General features: G+C 41.5%; 4 protein-coding genes across 5 annotated transcripts; 1 reads left to right on the top strand and 3 right to left on the bottom strand.

The window, feature by feature from the left end:
- The first annotated feature begins 3,234 nt into the window (after nt 1-3,234).
- On the top strand, nt 3,235-10,479 carry LOC115686801 (uncharacterized). 2 transcript variants are annotated; one of them, XM_030612205.2, is made up of 13 exons: nt 3,240-3,468; nt 3,570-3,654; nt 3,758-3,828; nt 4,160-4,274; nt 4,407-4,486; nt 5,912-5,996; nt 6,104-6,184; nt 7,715-7,809; nt 7,933-7,983; nt 8,458-8,538; nt 9,261-9,333; nt 9,419-9,496; nt 10,198-10,479. In XM_030612205.2, the coding sequence occupies exons 1-13, from the start codon at nt 3,353-3,355 to the stop codon at nt 10,225-10,227; spliced, it is 1,041 nt and encodes a 346-aa protein (XP_030468065.1). In that variant the 5' UTR covers nt 3,240-3,352; the 3' UTR covers nt 10,228-10,479. The 2 variants fall into 2 exon arrangements, with proteins under 2 accessions (XP_056164893.1, XP_030468065.1); XM_056308918.1 differs by lacking the exon at nt 4,407-4,486 and having other exon boundaries at nt 3,235-3,468; nt 6,111-6,184.
- A 920-nt stretch (nt 10,480-11,399) lies between these two features.
- LOC115686804 (cytochrome c) lies at nt 11,400-13,739 on the bottom strand. Its single transcript, XM_030612210.2, has 3 exons — nt 13,558-13,739; nt 12,671-12,804; nt 11,400-11,723 (listed from the first exon to the last, which is right to left on the bottom strand). Exons 1-3 carry the CDS (start codon nt 13,667-13,669, stop codon nt 11,628-11,630), a joined length of 342 nt encoding a protein of 113 aa, XP_030468070.1. The 5' UTR covers nt 13,670-13,739; the 3' UTR covers nt 11,400-11,627.
- Nucleotides 13,740-16,529: 2,790 nt separating this feature from the next.
- On the bottom strand, nt 16,530-17,896 carry LOC115686733 (ethylene-responsive transcription factor ERF022-like). The gene is made up of 2 exons (XM_030612119.2): nt 17,291-17,896; nt 16,530-16,902 (listed from the first exon to the last, which is right to left on the bottom strand). Exon 1 carries the CDS (start codon nt 17,864-17,866, stop codon nt 17,297-17,299), a length of 570 nt encoding a protein of 189 aa, XP_030467979.2. The 5' UTR covers nt 17,867-17,896; the 3' UTR covers nt 16,530-16,902; nt 17,291-17,296.
- A 6,652-nt stretch (nt 17,897-24,548) lies between these two features.
- LOC115686764 (ethylene-responsive transcription factor ERF021-like) lies at nt 24,549-25,259 on the bottom strand. Its single transcript, XM_030612157.2, has one exon. The coding sequence runs from the start codon at nt 25,175-25,177 to the stop codon at nt 24,596-24,598; it is 582 nt and encodes a 193-aa protein (XP_030468017.1). The 5' UTR covers nt 25,178-25,259; the 3' UTR covers nt 24,549-24,595.
- Nucleotides 25,260-27,499: the final 2,240 nt, after the last annotated feature.

Raw genomic sequence — 27,499 nt, 5'->3', positions numbered from 1 at the left:
ACCAACTAAAATTCGACGTCAACGAATACGTCTCACTATCTTGCAATTAAAAGAAGCTAAGACTAAGAAACCTTTCTTGAATTATGTGTTAATCAATTACAAAATCCTAAAGCAATAGAAAATTCAGAGTATACTAGATATTCACTTTCCTACTTTTTTCAATAACCCAGGATGACGAGGCGAGTCTTACCATGGCTAGATGATGGCGACGGCTAGGGGAAGAAGAAAAAAAAAGAAAAAAAGAAAAAGAATATAATAAATAAAAAAAGTCAAAAATATATATAAATATTTTAAAAAATAGTCAACGTCAGCGCCAGCTGCGCTACGTAGGACGGCTGCATCCATGTCGGTGATTGCTAACAAAAATTGGCCGGATTGATTAAATTAGCACAAATACAAAATATTTATGACTGAATGGCACAATTGTAATATGTTTATGACTTCTTCTTTTTTGTAATTCTGCCCTCTTTTTGCTAACACGTTCAAATAAACACGGTAACATTTCACTCATCTTACGGTTGTTCGAGATAGTAATAAAGTCAATGAATAATAATACATAATTCTTCCATTCGCTCGTACGATTAATTATGAATGTTGGTAAATTCACATGATAATGTGAGGAGGATAAATCCGTCACTTTAGCACTATTGGCTTGCCAGGAGTCCCTTACTCTTGAAAACCAATTCCTGATATCTCGTTTAAAACAAACTATCATTTTCGATCTGGAGAGAGCCAAATTTGTATTCCTGTGAAAAATAGATGGGTCTTTATCATTAATTTACCGCGCTATTTCGGCAAATAAAGGAGTATTTTGCACCCGTCCCCGTCTTGAGCTTCCTTTCATTTCCGTTTTTGCGGAATCCTTGCGCTTTTTCCACTCCCAATTTCATTAATACGCTCCATTTTACGGTATTTTGACCATTTTATTCTTGGCGGGTACGGCGTTTTTAGCATCCGAAGATTCGAATGTGGTGTCCCTCCTTTTAATTTTAGTTTTTTTTCCATTTCTGTCCTTGTGAGCTAGGAAGCATGGACACCCTCCATGGGCCGCCGTGTCGGTGTCGGACACCGACACTCGTCCAACACTCTTTTATTATTATTTATTTATTCGTAGATTTGAATCAAATTAATTTGATCGAAATAATCATAAAAATGATAATTATATAAATATATACATTAAATATACAACGTGTTTTAACGTATCGGAATTCTCTATTTTTTTAGAAATAACGTGCCGGTGTGTCGTGTTGCGAGTCATGTATCGGTGCTACTTAGCTTGTGAGTCCCGCTCATTCTTCTTCTTTAATGTCAATGGTAAACAACCACGACCAAGAAAAAGAAGACAATCCCACTGCATCGAACCAACTAGAGTATCACCACCTCCTATCAATCAACACCACCATCGTCATCTGCTAGCTTCCTTCTTAGGAACTCTCCTTCCAGCTCTAACCTACCGCTACCACTCTCCTCCACCTTCTCGACCTCCGACCCCCACAGCGAGCCCCTCTCCCTAATCTTCGCCAACCGCCGTGAATGGTCGGCTCGCGGTGCTCGAGATGAAGATGGACTTCAAGCCCGGGTATGGAGAGGCTTTCGCCGTTGCGGTGGCTTCAGGGGGCCACCCTCAATGGACAGGGGAGCCTCATGCCTCACGTGCCGAGCTGAGCTCCCTCTCTCAGATTTGGACCTCTGTTACCATTCTCCACAACAATCCTCACCATGACAATGAAGCAGTTATAGTAGACTAATCCAATTCAGACTCGGACTATTTCTTCTTCTGTTGTTGTTGTTGTTGGTTTTTTTTCAATTCATGGGTCATGTTGGGGGCGGATAGAGATGGAGGTGAAAACAAAGAAGGGGTGGTCTGCGTCTGCCTTGGCCCTCGTACACCCAAGCCACCTAGCCAGTCATCTCTTGGGCTGTACTTAAACTAAAACTAGGTGCAATGGATGATGGGATATCCGAAGTATCATGTATTGCTTTCGATGCATCCATTCCGTTTGTTTCTCATCACTGCCAGCCGACAAGGAAAAACACTCTGGATGCACGCAGAGAGAACACAATGGAGTAACTAGGAAGAAGAACGAATGGGGAACCGCAAGGGAAGAAACCAAATAAAAGGAAGGGGCACGGCATTTGAACTTTTTTAGATGCTAAAAACGTGGAAGGATAAAATGGTCAAGACATTATGAAAGGGAGTGCACTAGTAAAAGTGAGTGTGGAAAAAGCGCGGTCCTATATGTAGTATATCCAAATGACAATTCCAGCAGCTCTTTCGAATTGAAAAAATGACATCAAATGATATGATTGGATAGACAATATTGATGTCTTCAAGAATTACACCGAGGGCACTGGTTTTTCATAGCTAGAAAATAAGAAGAGAAAGACACTATTTTATGTAAATTACCGAATCCCTTGATCACTAAATTTATGTAACACTCTTAAAATAGTATCATAGCTTCGTCATTTAGTGACCTATCTACCTCAACTTTCACTAACTAATTCAAATCAGCACGGTAACGTTTTACTTATCTTACGATAACTCGATATAGTAATGAAGCTTATAATGAACAATATCATAATTCTTGCATTTGCTGGTATACTTTATTCCTGAATATGTCCTCTTCCTCGATGAGAACATTGCTGCCTAAACAAATTCTTCCATCGAAGTCGAACACACTTTCAATTTTAAAAACATAATACTAGAAGAATCTTCCTTTCTTATCCAAACATCAAATCTATCTTTCCCAGAGTTATCATCAATCGTCATATCAACCAGACATTTAGTCCCTCAGTCGTCGAATCACGAGCAGCCGGACGGCGATGATGATCGAGTGGTCTAAGGCGACGACAATTGCATGGTGTTCGGAAGTGACAATGATCGACTATCATGAAGGTGATCCTTACGCGGTAGCCAGTAAAGTAGGATGTGTCACTTCATCACTACATCATCGGAAGAAAATTGTTATTTTCTTATTCAATTCGGGTTTATCCCATCCTTAGCCCAACTTTTTCATTTGGCATTTTTATCCCACTATATCGGGTTTTGTCCGATTCAAAGTACGTCACCGAATATACCGCATACAATACTCTTATCCGAACTCAAATCTAGACTATCAAACGCTAAGCTTAAATGTCTTTGTCTAGTTGGATGACGCGAGGGGGTGAGAGATCTAATGTCACCGCAAGGTATACTAAAACCTTCCCCTTAGAAGAGGAGGCCCCCATGAACCAGCGCGCTTTTCCACGACACCGCTCGAAGCGCAGCGCATCTATTAAGGTCGATCGTCTTCTCTTCCTCGTCCATCGATCCATCCATCGATAGAGAGAGACACACACAACAGCAAAAAAAATGGAGCCGTCGCGCCTCGGCGCCGTTCCCGAGGACGATGCATCGGAAGAGCAAGGCCAGCCTCAGAGCCAGCAGCAATCCGCCTTCGCTTCTCCACCGCTCCGCCCTCCCTCGCAGTGAGCTCCTTCCCGATGATGACTCCTCCTCCTCCTCTTCCTTCCGCTCTCGCTCTGCGCTTCGATCGTCTCGGCCTTGCTTACGGATTTCGATTTTGCAGGAGCTCGCAGAAGAAGTACTCGCCGGTCGATTGGAACGAGTATTTCGACAGGGAGGAGGATGTTGTCATCCCGGAATCGAACGACGTGAGCAATCGGATTCGAGCTCTTCCTTCTTTTGCTCTTCGGTCGTGTTGTTGATTCGATTCGTCTTCTTGTTTTGTTTGCGCGCGCTCTGGGATTTTTTTAGAGCTTCCATGTCTATGTGGCCGGGGAAGAAGGACCGGTAGTGCTTTGCCTTCATGGAGGTGGCTACTCTGGGTAAGCTCCCCCTAGAGATTGCTTCTGAATTTAGTCAGTAATGGATTTCTTTTTCCTTTAATTGATGCGATCGTTCTCTGCATGATCGAGTCATATGCACGTCTCGTCTCCTGCTTCTGTTGCTGAGGATCACAGCCATGTTTGCGGAGTTGTTTATTTTTTGAGACGATGTGCATAGAACCGGGTCCTGTTCTCGTCGCTTCTCGGACCTTTTCGCATCTTCTATTGATTTTTCGGCGTTTGTTCGCAGCATTGAATGTTTAGCCTATGTACCTCGTTCGTTTTGTTAATATGGGCTGCGTGTTGATTTTGGTTTTCGTGGTTTGTCTAGGCTTTCATTTGCATTGTCGGCTAGTATAATCAAGGAGAAAGTCCGCGTGGTTGCAGTGGACCTGCGAGGACATGGCAAGTCCTGCGCAGAAAATGAACTTGACCTTTCGATTGAGGTATAATTTGTATCTTGGAGTTTTGGATGAGGACTGGTTTCAGTTCATCTACTAGCTTGTTAAATCCCAAGTTCCCTTCGTAGAACTATTGTGTGTATCTTTCTTTTGAATTTGATGCATTCGATTTTCCAGACTTTATGCAATGATGTTCTGGCTATTGTAAAGAGAATGTATGGAGAGTCCCCACCAGCAATTGTGCTCGTCGGCCACAGGTTTTATATCTTTCTTTAGCCTTTTCAGACTCTTCAGAAATCACGATCCAAATGGATATTTTATTGGTGGAAGGGCAATGTACTTGTCAACATGTTGTGTGCCTTCTGCATTATAGATTTCCTTCATTCCTCAGTTCTTTCTGTATTTGTGCGTCACCCTAACGTGTAGGCACTGTTGTGTTTGACTCAGTTACTAGTTAGTGTGAAACTTTACTGATTGTAAATCGTTTGGCTATTTTTATGAAGTATGAGAACTGGTAGGTTGGGTGGGGGTACATATGGAATCTCTTGAAATATGTGTGGGGAACAAAGAGACGGGAGTCATGAAGACCGCCTCTAGTTTTTGACTTTATTTGTGCCCTAGAGTAAAGAGTTGTAGTGCAATGGTGCTTGAAACACTGGTTAATGGGGTGATGAGTCTGAGCAGGGGTGAGGTTTGTACAGAAATGGAGGATTAAGTGTATATTTTCGTACTTTTCATTAACAATACCTTCATGGAAGCAAACTTAAGGGGTCAAAGTACTGTTCTTTACTTTTCTGTTTTTTCATATACATCGACCTTTAAGCTCAGAACTCAGAATTTTGGGTGGATAATACCGTGCTATTAGGAAGTTTACTCTCTAATGACAAACTTAGGCAACTCCATTGAGGACCTACAAAAGGCGTGCTAAGCCGGGATTAGAGCTAGCATAATGTTAGGATTTGAATAAGTCTATTTTTCCTATTTGGAGATACCATGTTTCCTACATTATTAGAAGTAGGGTATTACATGTCTATTCAAGAATTTTCTGTTTTCGACTTGGAGTAGGGTGGGGTTGTTCATTTTGCTAGTCCAACCGTAGCTGTTGGGCTAAGGCCCTTTGGTTTATCCTGAATTGCGTGTAGTCTTCTTCGGGTCAAAAGGGATTGCTATTGTTCATAAGGTTTGAGTTTTTAGAATTGTTTACTATTGAGTTGGGTATTGCAATTCTTTTTTATAATTGTGATACATAAGTACCCTCGTTGTGGAGTGACACTACAAAACATTGGTTATGATGCCTAAAGATTTGTGACCGTTTCCTTCCAAAATTCCTTACTCAATCCCAATATTTTCAATCAAACCTTTCCTACAAACCCTCATCAATTTCTCTATACCATCGTAATTCAGCCTAATACTAAGTTTGCTGCTCATGAGTAGTGTTCAATGTCTTGAAACACTTCAAGGCTGATTAACATGTGGTTGATTTGTCCTATCTTGCTAGTTATCTGCCTTTTTATAGGAGGCCCTATTGCCCACTCTGCACGAAATCAGCATTATGATCCTCACTTGTCAACTTCAATTATTTGTTTTGATCACATCATTTGAAATATTCGAATTTTGCATCCTTCAGAATTCTACTTTCTCCCATTTTTACCTTAGTGGGCTGATTTGTGCATGTTAAACAGTATGGGAGGCTCTGTAGCTGTTCATGTTGCTGCAAAGAAAGCACTTCCTACCTTGGCTGGGCTGGTTGTTGTGGATGTGGTGGAGGTACAATACTATTCATTGCTTTGCGTGGTTTGTAACTGGACAATATAAGATATCCACTCTTTAAATTACCTATCGAATGACAGCTGAGTGACAAAGAGTTGTTTTAGGGTACAGCCATGGCTTCATTGATTCACATGCAGAAAATCCTATCAAGCAGGATGCAGCATTTCTCTAGCATTGACAAAGCGGTATGTTTGGACTTCCTTTTATTTATCATCTCTAAAATTACTTGTTGCTCTTTGGTGATGCTCCTTTAGCTGAGGTTCAAACTCTTTTCCATGTAGTTGTGATATATTCCTACTTCTTTCGGCTGCGGCCTTAAACTAGTGACGTATCTCTTGGAAAGATCGGAAATCCAGGTGCTGCATAAGTTGGAAATGGACATGTTTAACTATCAAAAATGTTGTTTCATGTGATATCTCTCGGACCATATAACATCCAGGATCTGTTAATCAGGGAAACTTTAGTATTATTCAAGTTCGTGAACCAACATAAAACCGTTGAAATGTGTTGAACGAGAAACAAGAACGACAAATATGACAGTGAACGTTAGCGGAGAAATACCATAAGCAAGGATCTTCTCTAAACTCAATCCCCATTTTATGCAGTATATCTGTGCCGTAATGCTCCTCTGATTTTGTTTACTCAGCATACTTTATACCATTTCAAAACTGCTAAGACGTACTCGAGATGCTCTACCTGGAAAAGAGCAAGTACTTTTCCTGATATATTTGAGTGGCACATGATTGATATAAAATAGTTTTAAAGCGGTAATTTCAAGGTCGCCAAAATCATTTTCATCTAAGATTGATGAGAGGGTCATAAAATCGTATTGTAAGATCGAATCGTAAAATCCTAAGATTTGACAATATACGTTATTTAATTAATCCTATGGAAAACTTAAATAAAGCTAGAAAAAATCGTGAGGATTTCCACGACACACTATTAGAACCCGTGCTGTGCAGAAACTAAGCTACAGATATGAAATTACATAGTCAAGATATTCAAATGCTACTTAAGAGCACAATCAAAAGGTTTTGGAATACGATCATTTGTTTAGGATCAACAGAGCTGAGACTTTCAAGTAATATATTGGAAACTGAAAGCATGATTTCTTTTACTTCAATTAGCAGATAAAACAAAGCCACATTGATTACCATCTAGTTAACTGCGGTTTGACAACATTATTTTGTTCAGTTGGTAGTCTCGCGTTCTATCTTAAATTTGGTGTTTTCCTTCATTTGCTTACAAAATTTTTTTCGACAAGGGTATTCTTCCTCTGAGCTCGTACCAGCATAATTAGGAAGACCACGTAGCAAAAAGAAAACATGATGTCAGAGAGAGTGAGAGAGAGAGTTAATCAGGAAACAGATTAAAAAGAAAAAAAAATGCAAGAGAGATAGTCTTTTAATTTTGAGTTGCACAGATTTATTAGAAGGATCATTCTTTACTTTTTGGGGCTTGGACTCTCTAGCCCATGTAAATAATTAAGAAAAGGCGCAAATTTGATATTGTTAGAATCGCTTCCAAAATCACGATTTCAACAATTTCAACAGCCCAACATGCGATTTTAGCTCGATCTTACCTTTCTCCTTCTCTACATTTTCTGAATGAGCTGCCTCGTTCCAACATATTTGAACTGTGAGATCGATCTCAGATTCAAATTGCGACAATGGCATTTGAATAATTTATGCCATTTTTTCCTTTTCTTTCAATAGGTTGAATGGAGTTTGAAAGGAGGCTCTTTAAGAAACATCGAGTCAGCTCGAGTATCGGTTCCCACCACTTTGACGTATGATGATTCAAAGAAATGGTATTGTGTAACCATCTGGAATTATATATTCTATTACATTCGGTCCATTTAACTTTTCGCTGCTCAGATCTAATGCAGTACCTAGCCTAATAAGCATTATCATATTATGATTTTCTTATGCAGTTACGTTTACAGAACACGGCTCGAAGAAACAGAACAATATTGGAGAGGCTGGTATCGTTTTCTCCATAATTCTTGTTGGAAGTAGCACTGTTTTAATCCTTTTGATTACTTGTGGTTCTTGTGGTGTCGTCAAATGGAAGTCTGTAGGTAGTGTAGCCTATTGTGACATCTTTCGTTAATAACATATGTTTCCTGTGAACATGAGACTATTCTTATTCTTCTTCTGATTCTAGCACTCTATCAATAAGTTTTCAATCAGAATTAACACAATATTAGTGATCTCTATCCAGGTGGATTTTTAAAAACGCTTTGATTTTCTAGTTTGAATCGGTAGCCCTATTTTAATACATGTGCTAGCCCTAAAATATAGTTCTTTGTTTTTCTACTTTGTAACCTTGACAAATTTTGTCTCATGTAGTTACTCCTTTTTTACTTTACCTTATCAATTTTGGTCAGCTGGTGTTGCTCCTGTAGCGAAGTTCATTCTTGTAAATTCTGTTGGTGAGTCTGTCAATTCCGTTGCAGGTACGAAGGCCTTTCAGAAACATTTTTATCATGCCCAGTCCCAAAACTCTTGCTTTTAGCGGGAACCGATAGACTGGATAGGTTAGTTTTAATACATTTCTAATGAAAGTATTTTATATCTATCACAACTTATATATCCGTATTCTTTACTTCTATTAAACAGTATTCAGTGGACAAACGCTCTTGTTGTCATTGCTTCTAAGTTCACTATTTCCATGATGTTTTACTTGCAATTGTATTTATTATCCAGTTATGATAGCCATATTAAGTGAATAACCAGTGAAGTATACACAAAGTATGTAAATGAGATGGTACTTATTACTGTTAAGCAAGTGTAATATTGATGATAAATTATAATAGGCACAGCTCCCGAGACTCGTGGAAGCAGCTTTGTGTGTGATCTTATCATCTCAAGGCTTCTTAGAGTGTGAAGTCCTTTCTCCAAACAGGATATATTTTTTCAATAGATAACTCTTGCAAGTGACAATGTTAGCTTAATAAATAATAACATGGCAATTTTTTCTTTATATTGCTTTCATCATTTGCAGCTTTATTTAATATCTTTCAATAGCCCATATACTCCTATAACTGTGCTGTGATAAAAATGTCAAAATATGCAGTGAACTCTGGTGAAAGGAATTTTAGTCTACTACATTATATGATTGGACTGTGTAGGTTTTTCCTCAAAGAGCTGATTTGGTGAATATATCTCTGTTTAGACCTGACAAATTCATTGCAGTTGTTTAGTCTGCTTAATCCCATTATGGTACATGTTGATGATGTTTTAGTTGTTGTCATAACAGATCTCTTACAATAGGTCAGATGCAAGGAAAGTTTCAAATGGTTGTTGTCAGGCATACTGGCCATGCCATTCAGGTATATATGACTACTCAATGTTAAATTGCTTTTAGTCTAGATTTGTCTTTCTGAAATTAAAACTTTCATTGTGGACCATATACAGGAAGATGTACCTGATGAATTCGCTAGTCTGATACTTAACTTTATCTCACACAACAGAATAGGCCCTCATGGAGTCCAGGTAAATAACTATGCAGAACGCTTAGCTTTTTGCATTCAGTTTTCAGAGTTGAGGCATTGTTACTGCAATCTCTTTACTCCAATTATACGGAGGCACTACCTGAATGACGTAGAAACTAATGAATTTACTTGCATAGTGCAAAAATTGGGAACTAATATGAAGTAGATGACTTTGTTTGATTTATTGAATACTCTGAAGAAAAGAAGAAACTATTGAATACTCAAATGGAGTCAGCTGTGAATGCTGTTGTAACTCATGATGTCAAATTTACTAGCATGGCCCAGAAATCTGATCTGACCCAGCTGTGACTCGAACTGGTAAGTTTGGTTCTGGTTGGGTCAGAAGATTCAGTTTTCAGGGTCAGGAAACCTGTAGAAGTACCCTGTTTAGTTTGGTGTCGGGAAAAACCCGTACCAGATAGTTGACCTGGTTAAAAAACCCCTTATTTAGGTCAAACAAAAGGGACAAAAATCAGATTTCCCAAACTAGATCTCTCTGAAATCAAGTCGAATCTGACTTGGTTATCGAAGAGAGATGCAGTGAAAGTGAAATTGACCAATTGCTTTGACGTCCCCCGTGTTCAAGCAACCATTGACCGCCGCTTTTAGCCGACCTGGGATGACCACATTTGAATTTCTGGTGCTTTAAGTTATTAATTGCAACAAGTTATTTGCTTAACATTTTTCTGTTACTTACTGCAGATCCCAGGGATTCGATCATGGAAATCTTGAGAATAGAGTGCCTTTGGTGTGATAACCTCGGGGTACAAAAGAACTAAGATATCACTTTTCGTCTTGAGTTTATTCCTATTCGCTTTGTTCTTTGGTGGAAATGGGAACGACAGCTCATATGGAGGTTAACTTGCATAGAATTAGGACTGGTCTCGTTATTTCATCATCTCCATCGGTGATGGTTCACATCCGGGAGTTTGTTTTCGAAGATGCTTCAAATAATTCAAACATGGAGTTTTTCCAGTGTGTCAATGCCTGGTTCTCGTAGTTGTGTAAGTGAAGGCTACAGTTTCTGGCTCATGTCCCGTGCATAATCTACTTTTCTTGGTATTTAGTCGGGAAGTTCAATAACTGCGTCTGTGTTCGGGGATTTCATTGACCTCATCGCTTGCTTTAACTGTATGCTCTGCCTGTTCCACTCATATGCGCCGCCTTGACGAGGTCCATCTCACGTTATAAAACGTGAGATCAGGCACCAGCCCAGCACATTCAAGCTAACTAGTTGCCTTTAATTCAGCTAACTAGTTGCCTTTAATTCAATATAATAGGTCGAATATTACAGTGTTCTCGCACGGTTGCACTTTTCCTTTGTCCACTAAAAAATATTCTACATATAAATCTTCCTTTTTCCTAGAGAATCGAATCAATCTTTGCCAAGAATATGCCACATTCGCGCTGACCGCTCTAGACAACGGATCTAAAATTTTGGCCAGGATCTAATTAGGCCGTTTATTAGCATTAACATATTTGTGTGCAAGAGAGAGACAGGAGCAGTCATCGGCTTTATAGCGGACAGGAAATTATAGACGGAAAGAACAACGCATGCTGGTGCAAAAACCGCAAGCAGAACTGCTATAGATTTGCCCGCGCTCGTGGTCAATTCCGCTGCGATAAAACCAAAGAAATGCAAAAGCATCACGTCTCATGTAGAGCAACCGAGGAGTAAGTAACCGTCTTGAGAGGCCAAGTCACTTTGCAATCAGGCTAGCAATTAACATTTCGGCCAGATAAAACCCCGCCGCAAAAAGGGATTGCAGGGGTTATCGACTTCTTGTAAATTGCATCCGCTAGGCATCTCAATCGAATTGATGTTTATATGAGGCCGTACACAAACTAGGTGCCGGCCAATCGAGCCACTGTCCATATGAAATGCAGCATAAATTCGAGAGATCTTTATAATAAAACCTTGAAAAATTCCTGGTTTTCAGGAGTATATGGTTCAATTGGCTGTTCGCAGCAAACAACAAAATGCACCTCGGCGATGCTCGCCAAGCCAAGAGTTTGCAAAGACCTACATAGTGTCTACTTTATTAGGGAAAAGAATAACGCCTCATTCTCTCTGTGGCTGAACGGGAATCTCAATATTTAATCAAATGGAACAGGGGATGCCATTGAGTCGCTTAAGACGCAGTTGACTGCTTCAAAAACGCAATCAGGTCAGCGCGTTCCTGGGGCTTCTTCAGTCCAGGGAAAACCATCTTAGTTCCGGGAATGTACTGTAGAAACACACGAATGAGATAGGAGTGAGAAGATATACAAAGAGATAGAAAGGAGACGAACGCGACTAACACAGATGCATACAAAGAGATATGGCACCATACTCCCAACAGAAAATATTAACCCGAAAAAATAGAGTATCTTTTGATAGTTCACAAATGCATAAAAAGTAAAACAATCTCGTGGTTCTACCCTAGCCTATGGTTCATAGTCGTAACATAAGATAGGCACCAGCCCAAAGTAGTTAACAAAATTGCGTTACTTAAACAAGGGAAAAGTGGCGGTCAATACAGATCCAAACATCCTAACATGTCTGCCTATCCATGTGTAGTCCTTATATAGTGACACACTCAGGTCTAGCATCTGATACAAGTCAAAACTTCCTCATTGCATTTCACAGTACTGAGTCTACTGACTATCCTGAGTGTAACATTTGCAACTTCTTTCGGACAGTGAAAGGTGCAGCCTCATCAATTCATAGGAACCAATTTAGACTTGTGATGATCAAGAAACCTATAAAATATATTATATCTTAATGATAAGTGCACAAGGACAAACTAAAAGTTTCAACTCCAATCTGGCATTCTCCAGAGCAAAGATATAACTTTTGGACTTATTGACTCTAAAACCAACCAAACGATTTAAGATGCTTCAGAGCACTGCTGTATTCTCAACAATAGTTCGTAATCTGTAAGACAAATATCTACACTCAATTTGTGTCCACAGCTCCCCTTCCCTAGAATCGTATAAAAATTCGCAGAGAATGCAGAGAGAAAGTACCCAACAGGAAAGTCAAATCCTATTTGTCACGCAAAACGAAAAAGTTCCGCACAAACCATTAGTAATGACAGCTACAAACGCATCAATTTTTACTAATCAAACATGCAAAACTACAAAACGAGTGTAGTGGCAACGGCTAACTAGCAATCAGTTTGTGCGTCGGTACCTTCTTGGGGTTTAGTAAGTAGTCGTACAATGTCTTCTCCTCCCAGTTGACAGCCATGTTCTTATTCGCAGTGGAATAAGAGTATCCCGGAGTCGTGCCGGACTGCCTACCGAACAGTCCATTTAGATTGGGCCCTGAAAATCCAGACAAGTATAAGCACATCACGAATGATAATAAAGAAATTCCAAATACCAAAGCTTCAGAATGACATAAATTGAGATAGAAAGAAAAACGAAGCTCCATACGAAATCGAAAAGAGAAACGACAGACCCCAACTTTCCACACGCGCAGCATCAGCCTAACCTCAAAGACTAATGTCCAGACATTCAGTCAACAACGCCCGCGTCACAAGATAAAAGGACATCTAAAGGTGCAGAAACCCATCAAAAAAATAAGGCTTTTGGTCGTCTCAGACCAACAAGAAATTCTTTACTACATAGATCTGCCATCGCAAAGACACCAGCTCGAGAGCGTTCGCGGTTAAACCTAAAAAACAGTAAAAGAAGGAAAAGAAGAAAAACCAAGCTGAAACCCTATGTAGACAAGGACACGAGCACATAACCCAATCCCAGAAAACCAATCGCGAATTCCATTTCCCAGTCAATCCCGATTCATTCCACCTCGAACGTCAATTCAAACAGGCGCGGGGCACGCGCGCGCGAAGCACGCAGCCACGGAAACGGATCTAACCAACCACCGTCGAATCGCTCAGATCTACCCGCCGGGCCAGCGCACGGAACCTCCGCGCGGGACAACCGCACCGCGGATCGCCGCCGGGGAAAAAAAAAAACAAGACGAATCGCACGGAACCAGAACCGCTCGACGCGGGGGAGACACACGCGAAAAGGAGATGGATGGACGAACGAAGATCCCGGGAGCGAGCGGACCTTGCTTGTGGCCGGCGCCTTTCTCGACGGTGTGGCACTGGGCGCACTTCGTCTTGAAGATCTTCTCCCCGACCTTGGCATCGCCTGGTGGAGCTTCAGCGAAGGACGCCATCGTCGCTCTCTCTCTCTCTCTCTAGCTTTCTCGCTCTTTCGCTCTCGTGGTTGTTTGTTGTTCTAGGGCACGCTCGCTCTGAATGAAGGAAGCGATCGCGCGGAGGAGGGGTGGAATGGTCTAGAATTGTGGCCCGCACGGGCCGCTCACACGTGGCGCGTTCTGAGTGGCGCGTCCCCCGCCCTCTTCCCCTGTTCCTCGGCCCCTCTTCCTTGAACGGCGGTCTACGTCAAATTTTGCACGTCCGTCAGGGGCAGAACTGGAACTTCGCCCTTAACCATCTCGGCGCCCCCTAATCGCCACGTGTCCGCTTTGCTTCGCTGCTTATTTCTCTGCTTTTTCGTTTTTTGGTCAGAGCTTCGCTTCTTATTTAGGGGGTTCGACTTTTCGAAATAATCGATTTATTGGGAAAATCGATTTGTTATTTATTGGGAAAATTCTAAATGACGGCCTGAAATGAACCTTGTATCAAATAAGGACATGAAATATCATCATTTTCTCAAATAAGGGCATGAAGTGGTTTATAATGAGGGCTTAACCCCGCTGGTCGACAAAATTTTCCGGCCAGTCAAGGACATTTTTGTACAAAAAATAATTTTAACATAAATTTTAATTAAGTTAGATTAAAAATTTAAAAATGATTTCTTTTAAAGAAAAAGAAGGCTCGCTTTGGTCGGCGAGAGTCAACGACTCTTGCTGAGGCGCAGGCAACCCCGCCGGCCATCGCCGCCACCCTACCAGCGATGGGACGGGAGGCCCCTCCCACTTGTTTTTTTCTTTTTCTTTTTTTAACTTTAGCTTTTTTTTCCTTTTTCGAATTTGTTTCTTATGAAAAGAAAAAAATCAAAAAAATTAAAAGAAGAAAATGCCCTTGACCATTGTAAAGTCAAGCCCTTTTTTTGAGATTAACGTGGCCACTTCATACTCTTATTTGAAATAAGGTCCACTTCAAATCTTTATTTGAGAAAATTACCGCACTTCAGATTATTATTTGAAATTTTCCCTTATTTATTTGGTGAAGGCCTTGTGGCTTTCGTAGTTCAATTTTCATTCCACAAAAAAAAAAAAAGACAAGTAAAAAAGCCTTCGAAATATGTGACTTTTCCGCAATTTTTTTGGAATGTACACGTAGTTTCTCAAATTTTAACAGAAAAGGCAATTTAATTTTTATTTAGCACAGAATAGGTAAAAGCCTTCAAGGTAACGAACATGAAAACTCCCTTTCTTAAGAAGTGGGCCATCGGGCTTATCCAGTTTGTTGGTCAAGAGCTAATGGGCCCGCAATATCAGTCTTCAAGGTAACGGGCTGGGCTGGGCTGGGCTGGCCGAACATGAGCTTCCCAATCCGGTCCAAAATCCAATGGCTACAATTAGTCCTCATCCAACGACTATTGTTGCTTTTAGAACGATGGTGATCTAGGGTTTCTTTTATCCCGGGAAAATTACCAAAAAAAAGTCATTAACCTTTTTTTACGAATACTGATTCTATCATAAACCTTTCACTTTAGCCAATTTCTTTTTTTGCTTGACACATCCGTTCCCATGAAACGAGTGTGTGCTTAATATTGTTAGTGCTCTGTTGATTCTCCTTACTTTCTGAATTTGGCTTTATTTTGTAGTATTCTAGGCTTTGTTCTACTTCGATATTTTTTGCCATGAAAGTTTATGTACTTCTCATGTATCCTTTTTGGAAATGAATACAATTTTCTTTCAATCAATTTGGCCAATTTAGTAATACAATAGTAAGTCTAGACTTTTCTTTTCTTATCAGCATCGTTGCTCTGCGGTTATTGCCAATTCCACTTGCGTCGGTTTTGGATATTCAATCTCTTGCTATTATGTAAGATGAGTGTGATGAGCAACTCATGAACAACTCTTTTGGCGGTGAATATTATATTTACAGGTGTAGAATGATAGTTATTATCTCTAATTACATTACACTATAACAACTCGAGCTAAAAGTTCAAGATTAGTTCGAGTTTAGACTGAAGTTTATTTATTAATTGAGTCAGGCTTGAGTTTATTGAGAACTTATTAAGCAGAGTTCAAGGGTGAGAAATCAAGCTTGACAAGCTCGAGACACGTATTGACCGTGGTATAGTCAAGCCAAAGCGAGTTTGAATGATTTTTCTTTGTCTCACTCATCTCTTCTATATACAAGCGCATGCGTTGTTCACAGGGATCGAACCTCGGACTTGATACTCTCCAACCCCACCTCCCGAATCTCTTTACCATTAGGGCCACATGCCTATTGGCGAGTTTGAATGTTAAACTGTGCTAATTTGTCCCAATTCCAATACATTCCCAGTCAACAAGAGATTATCCAACGACTTAAGACGAGACATACGTATCTGATGATTTCGTCATGATGCAGTTACAAGAGCGGGTGCGTGATGTTTTGAGTGATGTCAAAAGAAGTATGAATAAATCAGAGTATAAGGGAATGAATGTGGATGGTTGAATTTAAATGCAGGATAGAATACGATCACCACCAAGGCCTAAAGGACGCATCACCAGTCAAGGATAAAGATCGGTATAGACGAAATTCTCCGCAAGAGCTTAAAGGCAAAGTTACTTGTCAAGGATAAAGGATTTTGGGATAAGAGAAGCTCACCACCAGGGCCTAAAGGATAAACCACCAGCTAAGGATAATGGGCTTATTGGTCCACCACCAAGGAATAATCCACTTTCCAAAGATAAAGAAACCGGGAAAAATATTCGCTCAACAGAGGAAAATCTCATGTATTATCAATGCTCAAGTTGACTTATACATGAGAATTCGCCTATTTATATAAAGGAACTATTAGATATGAAATAGACTAAGCACTAAAACATGAGAATTACCCAACTAATAAAGCCATAGGAACTGGAAATGCATTTAATCACATGGAAATTTGATCTTTAACTCTTCCAAATCCGTGCACCTTCCTTGGAAGCCAAAGAGTCATCCTTGGAGATGAATAAGCAGCTATGGAAGTCCATCTAAACAGCCTCTGGATGCGACAACAAGCTTGCAAATTAGCATCTAGGCGATAAACATATCACATAATTGGCAACATCAACTTAACCCATCTTATCAAGTGATAGTTGAAATCGGCCTTGGCTTGCACATATAATGAACGGGTCGGTTCCATCGATGAGACATGAGTGGAGTTTTGAGAGTTGTTCCCTTGCTTTGCCGCATCACTTCAATATAACACCATGTTTCGAGGATATGATAGATCGAATTTGCTCTGAAATTCCACAATGGTGATTGATAAGGTCATTAGCAACTTTGCACGAGAATTACAAGAACAAGTGAAAGTAGAAGACTGAGAAAGCCGACACATAACACAATATAAGAATGCTATGCGAATTAACCCCAACACGACAGTATCTCTGAAGATTAAATCAAGATCAGCATAATCGGAATACGGGTTAATCCCTAACGACGGTGTTCAGCAATCGTTAACTTTTGTTTCTTAACTACACAAATCGGGGCAGGCGTGCTGAAAATGACAACCTGCCGTGTTCAGGGACTGTTGACTTCTCACTGTCCGAGTCAAATTATTAATAAGGACCGACAAAAAATTTAAAAGGGAAGTTCGATGCTGCTAATGCTAAAGGCTTCTATGATTCTACCATTTGCTAATCCCAGATGGAGTGTTGCAGCATTCCCCACTCATCCAGCTCCATGTCGCCGAGCTCCCAAACCACCGTCGGGTCGGCTCCGGCAGCGCCCGCGGCCATCTCCATCCACATCTTCGGCGAATCCAGCGGCGCCTCGTTGATGGCCTCGATTTGGCTCGGGCTCAGCCCCACTCGCACCGGCGCCGAGCTCCTACTGCCCGTGCCGCTGCCGCTGGCTCCCCCGGCCCCTCCTTCCGCCCTCCTGAACCTCAATGCCGCCTCCTGGGCCGCCAGCTGCACCGCCTCGGCGCTCGAGCTCGCTGGCTTCGGCAGAACCTCGGCGAGCTCGGGGAAGTTCAGGGCGGCCCCCGGCCCCCTCAGGTGCAGCGCCGCCACGTCGTAGGCCGCGGCGGCCATCTCCGGCGACTCGTAGCTCCCGAGCCAGATGCGCGTCTTCTTGCCCGGCTCGCGGATCTCGGACACCCACTTGCCCCATTTCCGGCGTCGGACGCCCTTGTACCGAGCACTGCAAGGTGCATTATCATCATCCCCAAGATAATGCTCACCTCCTGCCTGCATCCTCTTCATCCGTCGGACCTCAAGAACGAGTGAACGTGTCGAGGGATCGAGTCTGAGCTTCGAGACCACTTCGTCTTGGGTGTATATATAGAGCTTGATCTTCGCATTTTGCTCACATGGCGATGGAGACTGTAGCTAGTCACGTCACCTCAAGGAGTGAGCTTCCACGTAACTTACGTCAGTGGGAACATGCTGGCTAAACCCGAGCGTCTTTTGATGTTTTTGTGTTATTTACGAAGTTCTTTTTAACGTTAAATGCCACGTTCATAAAACCCACATTTAATATAAAAGAACTTGCGTTAACCAGGTCGTACTATGCTACCAACCATCACTCGTTACAAGCTGCATAAAAGTTCCATGATGCAAATGTCAACTGTTCTAGAGTAAACCCTAACCAGATAGTTTGGTTGTTTGGCTGATGGGTCAAGCTAGGGTAGTCTATTTAATTGCATAGCTATGTAAAAAACATCATGCGAAATCCTAAAAAAAAAAAAATATTGTTAGTATGTCAAATCATTGTTGGTAACATAGTTTATGGAGTGGTTTTAGACACGCAGGAATCAAAGATCTGAGCCCATAGGTTGGATTTTTTTGCACTATGCGTAATATCGACAGGCCATGATGTTTATTTACGAAGAGTCGTGGAGCCGCTGGAATCACAATTCGAGGAAGTCGTTCATAATGTTTTAAGGCGTGTTTCAATTCATTTTTCTTTGTTACACTTTTCATTTTAATCAACATCTTGCTGCCCACACATTTTGACTGTTTACGAACCTAAAAGTTTTACAATATATAAAGATAGATGGACACATAGGTTCGCATATATTATTTCATAATATTTGGTAACTTAAATAATGTTTCAAATTTTGGCAAGAAGGCAGAAAAATACATTTTACTTTTCAGTAATTGTAAAAAACATTTCACATTTTTTGCCCATTTACTATTCATCATTGCCCATTTCTTGTATGTATTGATGAAAGTAAATTTTTTCGTTGCTTTTCTCGTCTTCTTATTAATTTTTTAAAAATCGAAAAAATTATATGTGAATTCACATGTCTATATTTGCATATTTTGAAGATTTCAGGTTAAAGAATTAAAAAAATCAAAATGCACGCGTCGTACGATTATATTAAATAAAAAGTAAATTCAATCACTAAGTATTTCTTAGTACTTACAACTAATTACGGTCAACAAGGATTTCAAAGATATTTCTTTTTTAGTTTTACTCAATCTGAAAACCAGCTGTCTAATTTCAAAAGTACAAATTGATTTGAAATTTTTTCTGAGTTGAGATTCGTGCGTGTTGCACCTTTATTCGTGCATGCGAGTTTTCACTAGTATTTTGTGTTATTATATCCACCATATATCAAGCAGAGTTATTAGTAATTCCATATATAAAAATGTATCTAATTGCACCCATGCTTACATGATGTAAATGCTCAATTTGGGGACAAACGCATTGTGCAAATTATTAGGAAATGCTCAACTGCAGCCATGTTTACATAAAAAAAAATTTAGGAAATTTTATTTTTAAATTATTTATTTTCCACAAAACAAAATAATACTTTATTTTTATCATTAAATTCAATTTTGGCTTCATGATCCCATCCTTCGCAAATAACATGTCTATCATAGCACGAATAGATTGAGAACAAATTATCGTCAAATGCAAGGAAAGTGCTCTTTTGAGTGAACGTGGAATCTATGCACTTATCCATAGGGATGAACGATTCCCCGATCAGTTTAGATTCTAGCTGGAACCTACATGTCGGAATCAGTTTTCAATTTTTTAGAATTTGGAACCTACTTAACATGCTCTGAAACTTGGAATCGACCTACACTATCACAGATTCTAGGGTCGGTTCTAGATTGTACATGTATCCTTAATTGAACGATCACAGTGAATCATCATATCTAATGACCACTCTTTGCTGTTACAGTCCACTGAGCACAACTCATATTTAGACACATAAATAATATGAAACATAAATAAAGTAAATTCTCAAATATGGATATTGCCGAAAATAGAAGTCCAAACTAGTGGTTTCAATTTACATACTCATCATCGGACGCCATGAAAAACCGCAAGATTGCGCGAAGATATAGAATAAGAAAAACACAAAGACTTATTCTAAGAACCTAGAACCTACCTATCAAAATCGATTTCCCAATTTTTGGAACTTGAAACTTATTCTACATACCCTGAAACCTGCAACCGGACACCGGTCTGGTTCTTCGGTTCTTCGTTCTACCCTAGAACCATGCTCACCCCTATCCGATTCTTCTGTTCCCTATTTTACCCCGGAACCGTGCTCACCCCTACCCACCCGTATTAGCCCTAATTTTTGTTTTTCCGCATAACAAAAAGTTTAAAGGGAGAAAAGACCGACTTCCCCCTGACTGAAATGTTCGGTTTAAGATACAGACGAAACATCAACTGTCCACCGGGTGAGCTCGTCATCGCAGCTCTATCCGGTGTCGATGGATAAGCCCGACAATTAAATATACCCGTACTTCATAGACTGATCGACATTTCCCAAGGTCAAGAATAAGCTAGAAAATTGAACCTTAGAACCTTCGGCATGCGAATCATGTGTTGGACTACGCGACCCATCCCGTGAATTGGTCCCATGCTGGTCCAGTTAATACAAGGAGTTACAAGGTTCCTTTCCCTTGGAACTGTAAAACCCCAGGTAGTTAACCTAACTAATACACGTTGACAAAGTCCCCCTCGGCATGTATAATCTCCCACGGATGCCCCCGTCGGACCACACGATCGCAGCACTAGTTTAGTAAAAAAAAAATGGGTTTCAATCACTAACAGCTGGATCGTAGTGAGTGCCAGTTAATTTGTCCACCATTTTGCTCACCAAGTCTCGAGTCAAAAGTCGAAAGCGAACCCCATTCCAGATATGTCAAAGAAGAAAGAAAAGCAAGTCGAATTTAAAAATGAAAAATAGAACCAAAGAAGAGAAAAGGACAAAAAAAAAAGGGACTTTTTGGCTCTCGGGATTTGATAATTGCACCGCCACCACCGGCACCGCCACCGCCACCGGTCCCCACCACCCTCCCCCTTTGTTCCGGTACGGTTTCCGCGTTCGGGGATGGGGTGGCAGCCGCCGGCCCGCCGCTTGACCGTATCCACGGTGACCTCCACGACCCGTACACGGGAACCTCGGACCCAGCGCGAATGCTGCCACGTGGGATTTTCCCAATTTTCCCTTTTGGAATTAATCTACGATGCCCTGTCGTCGAACCTGTTGAGCGAGCGTTGCCGAAGTTTTGTCCTCTGGTGCGGAGCTGTCGTTGAGTGAAGGAGGGATTCTAGTTTGCTTTTTAGGATTGAAGTCGTGGTTTCCTCGTCAGTCACCCACGTGTCTTTTTGTTTTTCTTCTGCCCGCCTATGTTTAATTCGTCGTCTTGACCATCCGAACAATTATTTAAGGGCGAAAAAAGTCTACTCCGTTTGCCCGGTGAGTGAATAACGTGCGTGTTTAGAGTCAATTGCGTAGCTAAAATCTCTCGTCACGTCAATGTTTCACACCGAACATTGAAGTGAGCATCGGTCCGGGATAGATTCTGGTATCGAACCTGACTGACCTTGCCTGGTTTATATCTTGCTTCCTTGTTGTTGCTGCCTCTGCCTCTGGTTTCTCTCTCTCTCACTCTCACTCTCTGCTCTGATTCGCCCACTTCTTCACATTTTCTTATCACGAATCAACCATTCGAAGCTCACGAGCTTCTTGTAGACTGGTCACTTAGGTGTACAAGAAGAATGAAAGACGATGGAGCTCTATTTCTGAAAGTCCAGCAGATACAAGAAAATTCCAGCAGTTACAAAGGCTTTTCGAAGATACTTGCATTGTGTGATTGAGGAATTGAAGTCTCAAACAACACTCTTGAGGAATAAAAACATGAAATAAAAAATGGAATCGATCGGTTCCCAAGGTTGATCCTGGAATCGGGAGTAGATTCCAGGTTCAAAAACTGGGAACCAGTCTCGACAGGGTAGGTTCTAGCCCATCCTAGAATCATTCACTCCTAATTGAATGTACAAATTTTAATTTAGACAATATCGACCTAATAAAAATATCAACCATTTTTAATTACTCTGCCTTTTGGGGAATCCTATAAACAATAAGAAGTTAAAATAGTTTTATACAAGAGTTTAATAGTACTTCTGTGGAGAGTTTAGGATCAAATGGGACATGGATCATTTATATGCAATTCTTTTATCGGCATCTCAATAAATCAAAATCACTAAGTTAAAAAAAAAAGTATGTTAATCAATGATTGAAATTTGTTGAAACAACAATGGAGAGATAGAGGATCTTATCCGATTGACCAGATATTATGACATTAAGCTTAGCCATCAAGGTGAGCGTTGAATAGTTCCGATTTTTGCGTCTCTTGACTTTACTTTTCGATTAAACGCATTTTTGTAAAATGTTTGCAGAGATAATATCATTTACAATTTCCGAAATTTTTAACAATTTATGCAATTTCGCTCTAGAACTATGTGCAATGTAATCCTTAATTTGCATAGGTAACTTTGTTCGTGCTAAACCTTCCGTTAAAGCCTTAGCGAAAACGTGAAATGACAGTTATGCGTAACTTTAACAGCCACGTACCTCTTACGTGGCTTAAAAAGTTAAACAAAATCCACAATTTCAATATTTATTGCAAAGAAAATCCCTAGAAAAAAAAAGGGCCAAAACTGTTGCAAAGACAACGGAGGGCGGCGGTGGAGTCTCCTTCCAGCCACCGGCGAGGGTGGCCGGCTGGACCCTCGTTGCGCTCCGCTCAGGGGCAAAAAGGAGACGCCACCCCCGACCACCACAGACGGCGAGGCCTCGCCCATCACTGGTGCGGTCATGCCCATCGGCGATGGCCTCGACCTCGACCTCGACCGCTTCATCGCCAATCTTCTTAAACCCAAAGCCATCCGACCTCCTATCGCTCCGCTCCCGAGTTAACTCACTCAGTCCCAAAGCTCAAGGCACCGCCCAGGACGCCATGCACTTGCACGCGGTGCCGACTCCACCCGGTCCAAGCTGAGAACCCTCTCTTCGACAGGGGCGATGGCGACAGAGGGGAGAAGGTGAAGACAAGGAGCTCCAAGAAGCAGTCAAACCCAATGACCCGCAAAAAGTTTCCTTCTTTTTATTTTTTATTTTTTTAGATTAATACCACGTAAAATTTCAAATTATTACGGGTATGACAAATTTACCGCAATCTAATTTTTTGATCTCAATCACGAAAAACCCCAAACTGGTACATCCGTGATAAATTTACCCCGAACTAATTTTCTGACCACCAAGAACCCGAAACCAGTATAGTTATGATAAATTTATTCTCTTTTAAATTGAGTTTATATCACGAAAAATTACAAACTAGCACACATGTGACAAACGGTGGGTAAAACCCCAAACTGATATATCCGTCAATTGTCACGGGTCATCTAACTTAGAAATTTGAGGGTAAAATTTAACGGAAACTAACATAGGGTAAAATTGTCGCAGATATACAAATTTGGGGTTTTTTGTTGTAAAAAAATTAGTTTTTGGTAAATATATCACATGTGTACTAGCTTGGGGTTTTTCGTGTTATAATCCTTTTTTTCTGTTAAAAAAGAATTCTTATTTATTGGAAACATTAACTTTTAATTTCTAAAATTGGTAATGAAGCCACCCTGCCGCCACGTAGTTGCCCACGTCACCCAGCGTTTCCAACTGTAACACCATTTCGATTGATCTTTTGACGAAAAGACCAACACAAACAAAACCAACTTTATAATAATTCATGCACTATTACGTAAGAATAGGCCTGTCAAATGGGTAGTTCGGATTGATTCGAAAATGGTCCGATTCATATTGACGCATACCTAACCCATACCCGAACCATATTCCTAAAATACTTTTATATTTAACAAAATATAAAAAAATCTATACCAAACGAAAATGAAAGTACGAAATGAGCAGTCTTGAAATCGAGTGATAACGAGAGAGAGCCACGGAATTTATCATCCATAACAAATCTATTTACGACCCACTTATTATTCATAGAATCGGGTCTAAATTTATTTACGATTCGATTAAAAAAATTGAATCAATGACTTATTTTGGCGCAGCCGGACCATAAGATTTACCATTCCCACGGGTCTCGTTTATGGTTTCCTCCGCAATGATGATGTCGTCGTGCACATCTTTTCGACGGGTTCTCCCTCGCCCAATTCAATGTCTCCCAGTCGCCAAGTACTGCAGCTTTGCGCCAACAATGACTCATCCAATACGTCATCAAACAAAAGGCGATGTTTTGGTACTATACACGTGCCCAATTAAACGTGCTTTTCGCAAAGATCGTCCTTCCTCGGGTTGTTAATCCTTCCTCGGGTTAGCAGCAGCGGAATCCTGGCGCCTGCTGTGCTGGGCCTCCATATCGAACCACGAAGCATCGAGCTCGGGAAGCGCGACATCATGGGCTTCCGATATTTCGGACTTAGAAAATTATTGCACGTACAAAGTCTCACTTCGTGCTCATGTTTCTCTCTGTAAAACCAGTACTTTTATGTCTAATATTACTTTGAAAAACTATTACAATCACCACGCGAGCTCTCCGTTGTTACCTCGCGATCTGCTTGGAAATGAAGTCTTACAATTGTTTCAGAGATGTGCGATGTCATCTGTTTTTTTTTTTTTTTTTGGGGTCAGAGATATCATCTGTTTAGATGTTATAAGGCTAGGTCCTTTCCCAGAGCAAACACTCGGTGTGCACGTCCCCGAATAGCTCCTTGTCCCTGGAGTTGGCGTTGCTCGTGGAGGAGAACGCCTCCGGCGACTTGTCCGCTGCCAACAGCGCCTCCGCCATCTGCATCCACATCGTCGGCGAGTCCAGCGGCCACTCGTTGATGGCCGCGATCATGGTCGGCGGGAGGCTCACGGTCACCGGGGCTAACCTGTTCAGGGAGGCCGAGTTGCCGGTTCCCGGAGCGGCGGCGCCGGGGCCGGGGGGAGCCGCCCGGGCCCGCAGTGCCGCCTCATGGGCCGCCAAGCGCACGTCGTCGGCGCTCGAGCTCTCCGGACGGGGGAGGCCGGCGGCCCGCGTGGGGAAGTTGAGGCGGGCGTCGCGGCCCCGGAAGTGCAGGGCCGCCACGTCGTAGGCGGCGGCGGCCATCTCCGGGGTGTCGAAGCTGCCAAGCCATATCCTCGTCTTCTTCCCCGGCTCGCGGATCTCGGACACCCATTTCCCCCACTTCCGCTTCCGGACGCCCCGGTAGCACGAGCTGGTCCCTCCCCGGCTGCCGCTTCCTGCGTCCTCCATTTTTCAGTAAACAAGAGTTTAAAAAACCTCAGTAGTATGACTTGACTAATGACTACCGACTAATGATTAATGACCAAAGATTAAGAGAAGGTAATCATGATTAAGATCAGGTGTAATCCAACTGCATGTATTTATAGACGAGAAGACGACTGGCATGTTTGCGAGCGCTGGTGAATCGTGGAGATACTGCAGGGGGTAGCGAGCGAGCGAGCTTCCACGTAGCTTCGGGATTAGACGAGGGACATCATCATATCATGTTCCTATCAGATACTTGCTAGCCACATCAGGTCGCATCATCCTCGTAATAATACGGTAAAAAGTCATTGCAAAAACAACATAATTACGGCGCGACAAGAGTCGGGGTAATTTCTAGATGTCAAAACAGAAGTGGCTAAGCATAATCTCATCGACTAAAATCATGCGAGATTAATGACCGAATCCCACGAAGATTTCACCGCGTAACCCTAACGGGGCACGCATCGGCAAGGACTGATTTCTCGAAGTTAACGGCACCCACTTGATGTGTTGGTGAGACGGGACTAGCTCGATACTTTTACTTCGTAAAGCAATCGAGAAATCAGTTAAAAGAAACGGAGGAGATCACACATGAGCGATGTGATGTCCGGGCTGGGGGACGCGGTTTCGAGCTTAGGTGGCCCGGAATTCTATGGTTTACTTAATCAGCTGAACCTATGTTCCGGACATAAATCGCTCTTTAAGACTCTAGAGGTCCTACTATGTCAATATCACTCCTTTTTTCTAGTTGAGTTGCATCATGTGACGTTTTCATTATGCTATGCTATGGCCACTGGAACTAGAAGTAGCAGTTTCGGATTAAACATTAATTTACTGAAGATTTGACTCGATCCACATTAGGAAGTTGATGATGGGCATTTAATCAAAGATGTAAACCCCACAACACAAGCACTAACCTGGTGACTCCTATTTTGCCACTAAAAATCCAAGCAATTCTGTCGCGGCGGAACTAACTCGCGGTACTGGTCGTATTTGCATCGTCGTTATCTCGAAAAATGCGTGGGGAAGGGGGGAGATCGCATGTACATATATAAAATAGGAGGATTCGATGAACGAGGGCTGTATACGCGATATAAAGTAGGGCGGAACTTGGCTCTGATACCGTGATAGAAAGTCTAATCCAAAAACTTAAACTCTTAAGTGAAGGGAAGACATAAAGAGCATATAAATCCTGTAAATAAGCGATGCGGCATACTTTAACGAGATCGGCCTATTGATTAACTTACCCAGAAGATACAAATTCACGCATCCTTAATATCGCGAGGAGAAAAATTAGGTTAAATATAGGAGCGAATATTTGTTTCGCAGAAAATGAATGATTTGGAAAACATTTTCTCTAAAAAATCATTACTCATGTCGCCTTATTTTCATCGCCGATAAACGTATTCAGTTATAAATTGTTGTCAATATTTTCTATTGATTAATCATTTCAATCGATACGAGCGATTAATTTAAGGAAGATGTTTTTCAAATCATTCATTTCTCGCGAAAATTTAAAATGATTTTGCCATGAGACTAAGAATTTCGGCAATTAGATTGCACAATATGGCTGAAAGTTTCAAAAGCCCCGACGCGTCGTCCGAGGCTTAAGCTAAACGTTAGTCTCTTACCAACCCCGGAAGCACGATGAGAGTGATTTGATGCAGCCAACGTAAGATGAAGATGGGATGATAACACTGCCTGGTCCCACCGGATTAGGAATGAGTTGAGTACTTCAAGATTACAATGATAGAGATTTCAAGTCATGATTTATACAATTGATTATATAACAAATCCATAATTGAATCATTGAGCGTGGGCAAAAATGTTACATCAAAATCAGAGGTTGAGCACGAGCTCGGTGCCGCCAAGTTGGCGGCTCACTCAATCCGTGCCAATCCGGTTGGGCCCGGAAAATCGGACGAGTCTGGACAAGCAATTTCCTTCCTGAGCCCTAGCTTGTCAATCATGGCTTGCCCAAATCAGCTCGTTCCGTCAAAACTTTCATGAAAAATTTGACATTATTCTTTGTCAAGAAGCGTAGGCCGACCATTGATCAAATCTACACCATAATAAAACCACACACTATACACGATCGGTCTATTTCCATTGCTCCCACCACTCTCCGTGCCACCGTTACCACCTCCAACGAACTCACCACGACCATCTCAGCTATTACTACCATGTCTATATCTTTCCCCTCTCTCCAACGTCGTCTATCTATTGCTCCGCCACTCTCGGTGGCATGGTTCTTGCTAGAGACGGTGGCTCGTGGTGGAGGTAAAGAGTCACCGACAATGAACAACC

Source organism: Syzygium oleosum, unplaced genomic scaffold, assembly GCF_021117445.2.
Source record: "Syzygium oleosum isolate NSW1041296 unplaced genomic scaffold, Sole_v2.1 Sole_v2.02, whole genome shotgun sequence".
In the NCBI taxonomy this organism is placed as follows: Eukaryota; Viridiplantae; Streptophyta; class Magnoliopsida; order Myrtales; family Myrtaceae; genus Syzygium; species Syzygium oleosum.
The sequence above is the reverse complement of the archived record's forward strand: the minus strand, read 5'-3'. Positions and strand labels throughout refer to the sequence as shown.

Excerpts from the sequence above, each read along its gene's own strand:
- LOC115686801 (XM_030612205.2), top strand. The coding sequence starts at position 3,353 with ATGGAGCCGTCGCGCCTCGGCGCCGTTCCCGAGGACGATGCATCGGAA. Across the intron at positions 4,275-4,406 it reads AACTTGACCTTTCGATTGAG|ACTTTATGCAATGATGTTCT; the intron begins GTATAATTTGTA and ends TCGATTTTCCAG. Across the intron at positions 7,984-8,457 it reads GAACAATATTGGAGAGGCTG|GTACGAAGGCCTTTCAGAAA; the intron begins GTATCGTTTTCT and ends ATTCCGTTGCAG.
- LOC115686804 (XM_030612210.2), bottom strand. The coding sequence starts at position 13,669 with ATGGCGTCCTTCGCTGAAGCTCCACCAGGCGATGCCAAGGTCGGGGAG. Across the intron at positions 12,805-13,557 it reads AGGCGCCGGCCACAAGCAAG|GGCCCAATCTAAATGGACTG; the intron begins GTCCGCTCGCTC and ends CTGGATTTTCAG. Across the intron at positions 11,724-12,670 it reads ACTTACTAAACCCCAAGAAG|TACATTCCCGGAACTAAGAT; the intron begins GTACCGACGCAC and ends GTGTTTCTACAG.
- LOC115686733 (XM_030612119.2), bottom strand. The coding sequence starts at position 17,866 with ATGAAGAGGATGCAGGCAGGAGGTGAGCATTATCTTGGGGATGATGAT.
- LOC115686764 (XM_030612157.2), bottom strand. The coding sequence starts at position 25,177 with ATGGAGGACGCAGGAAGCGGCAGCCGGGGAGGGACCAGCTCGTGCTAC.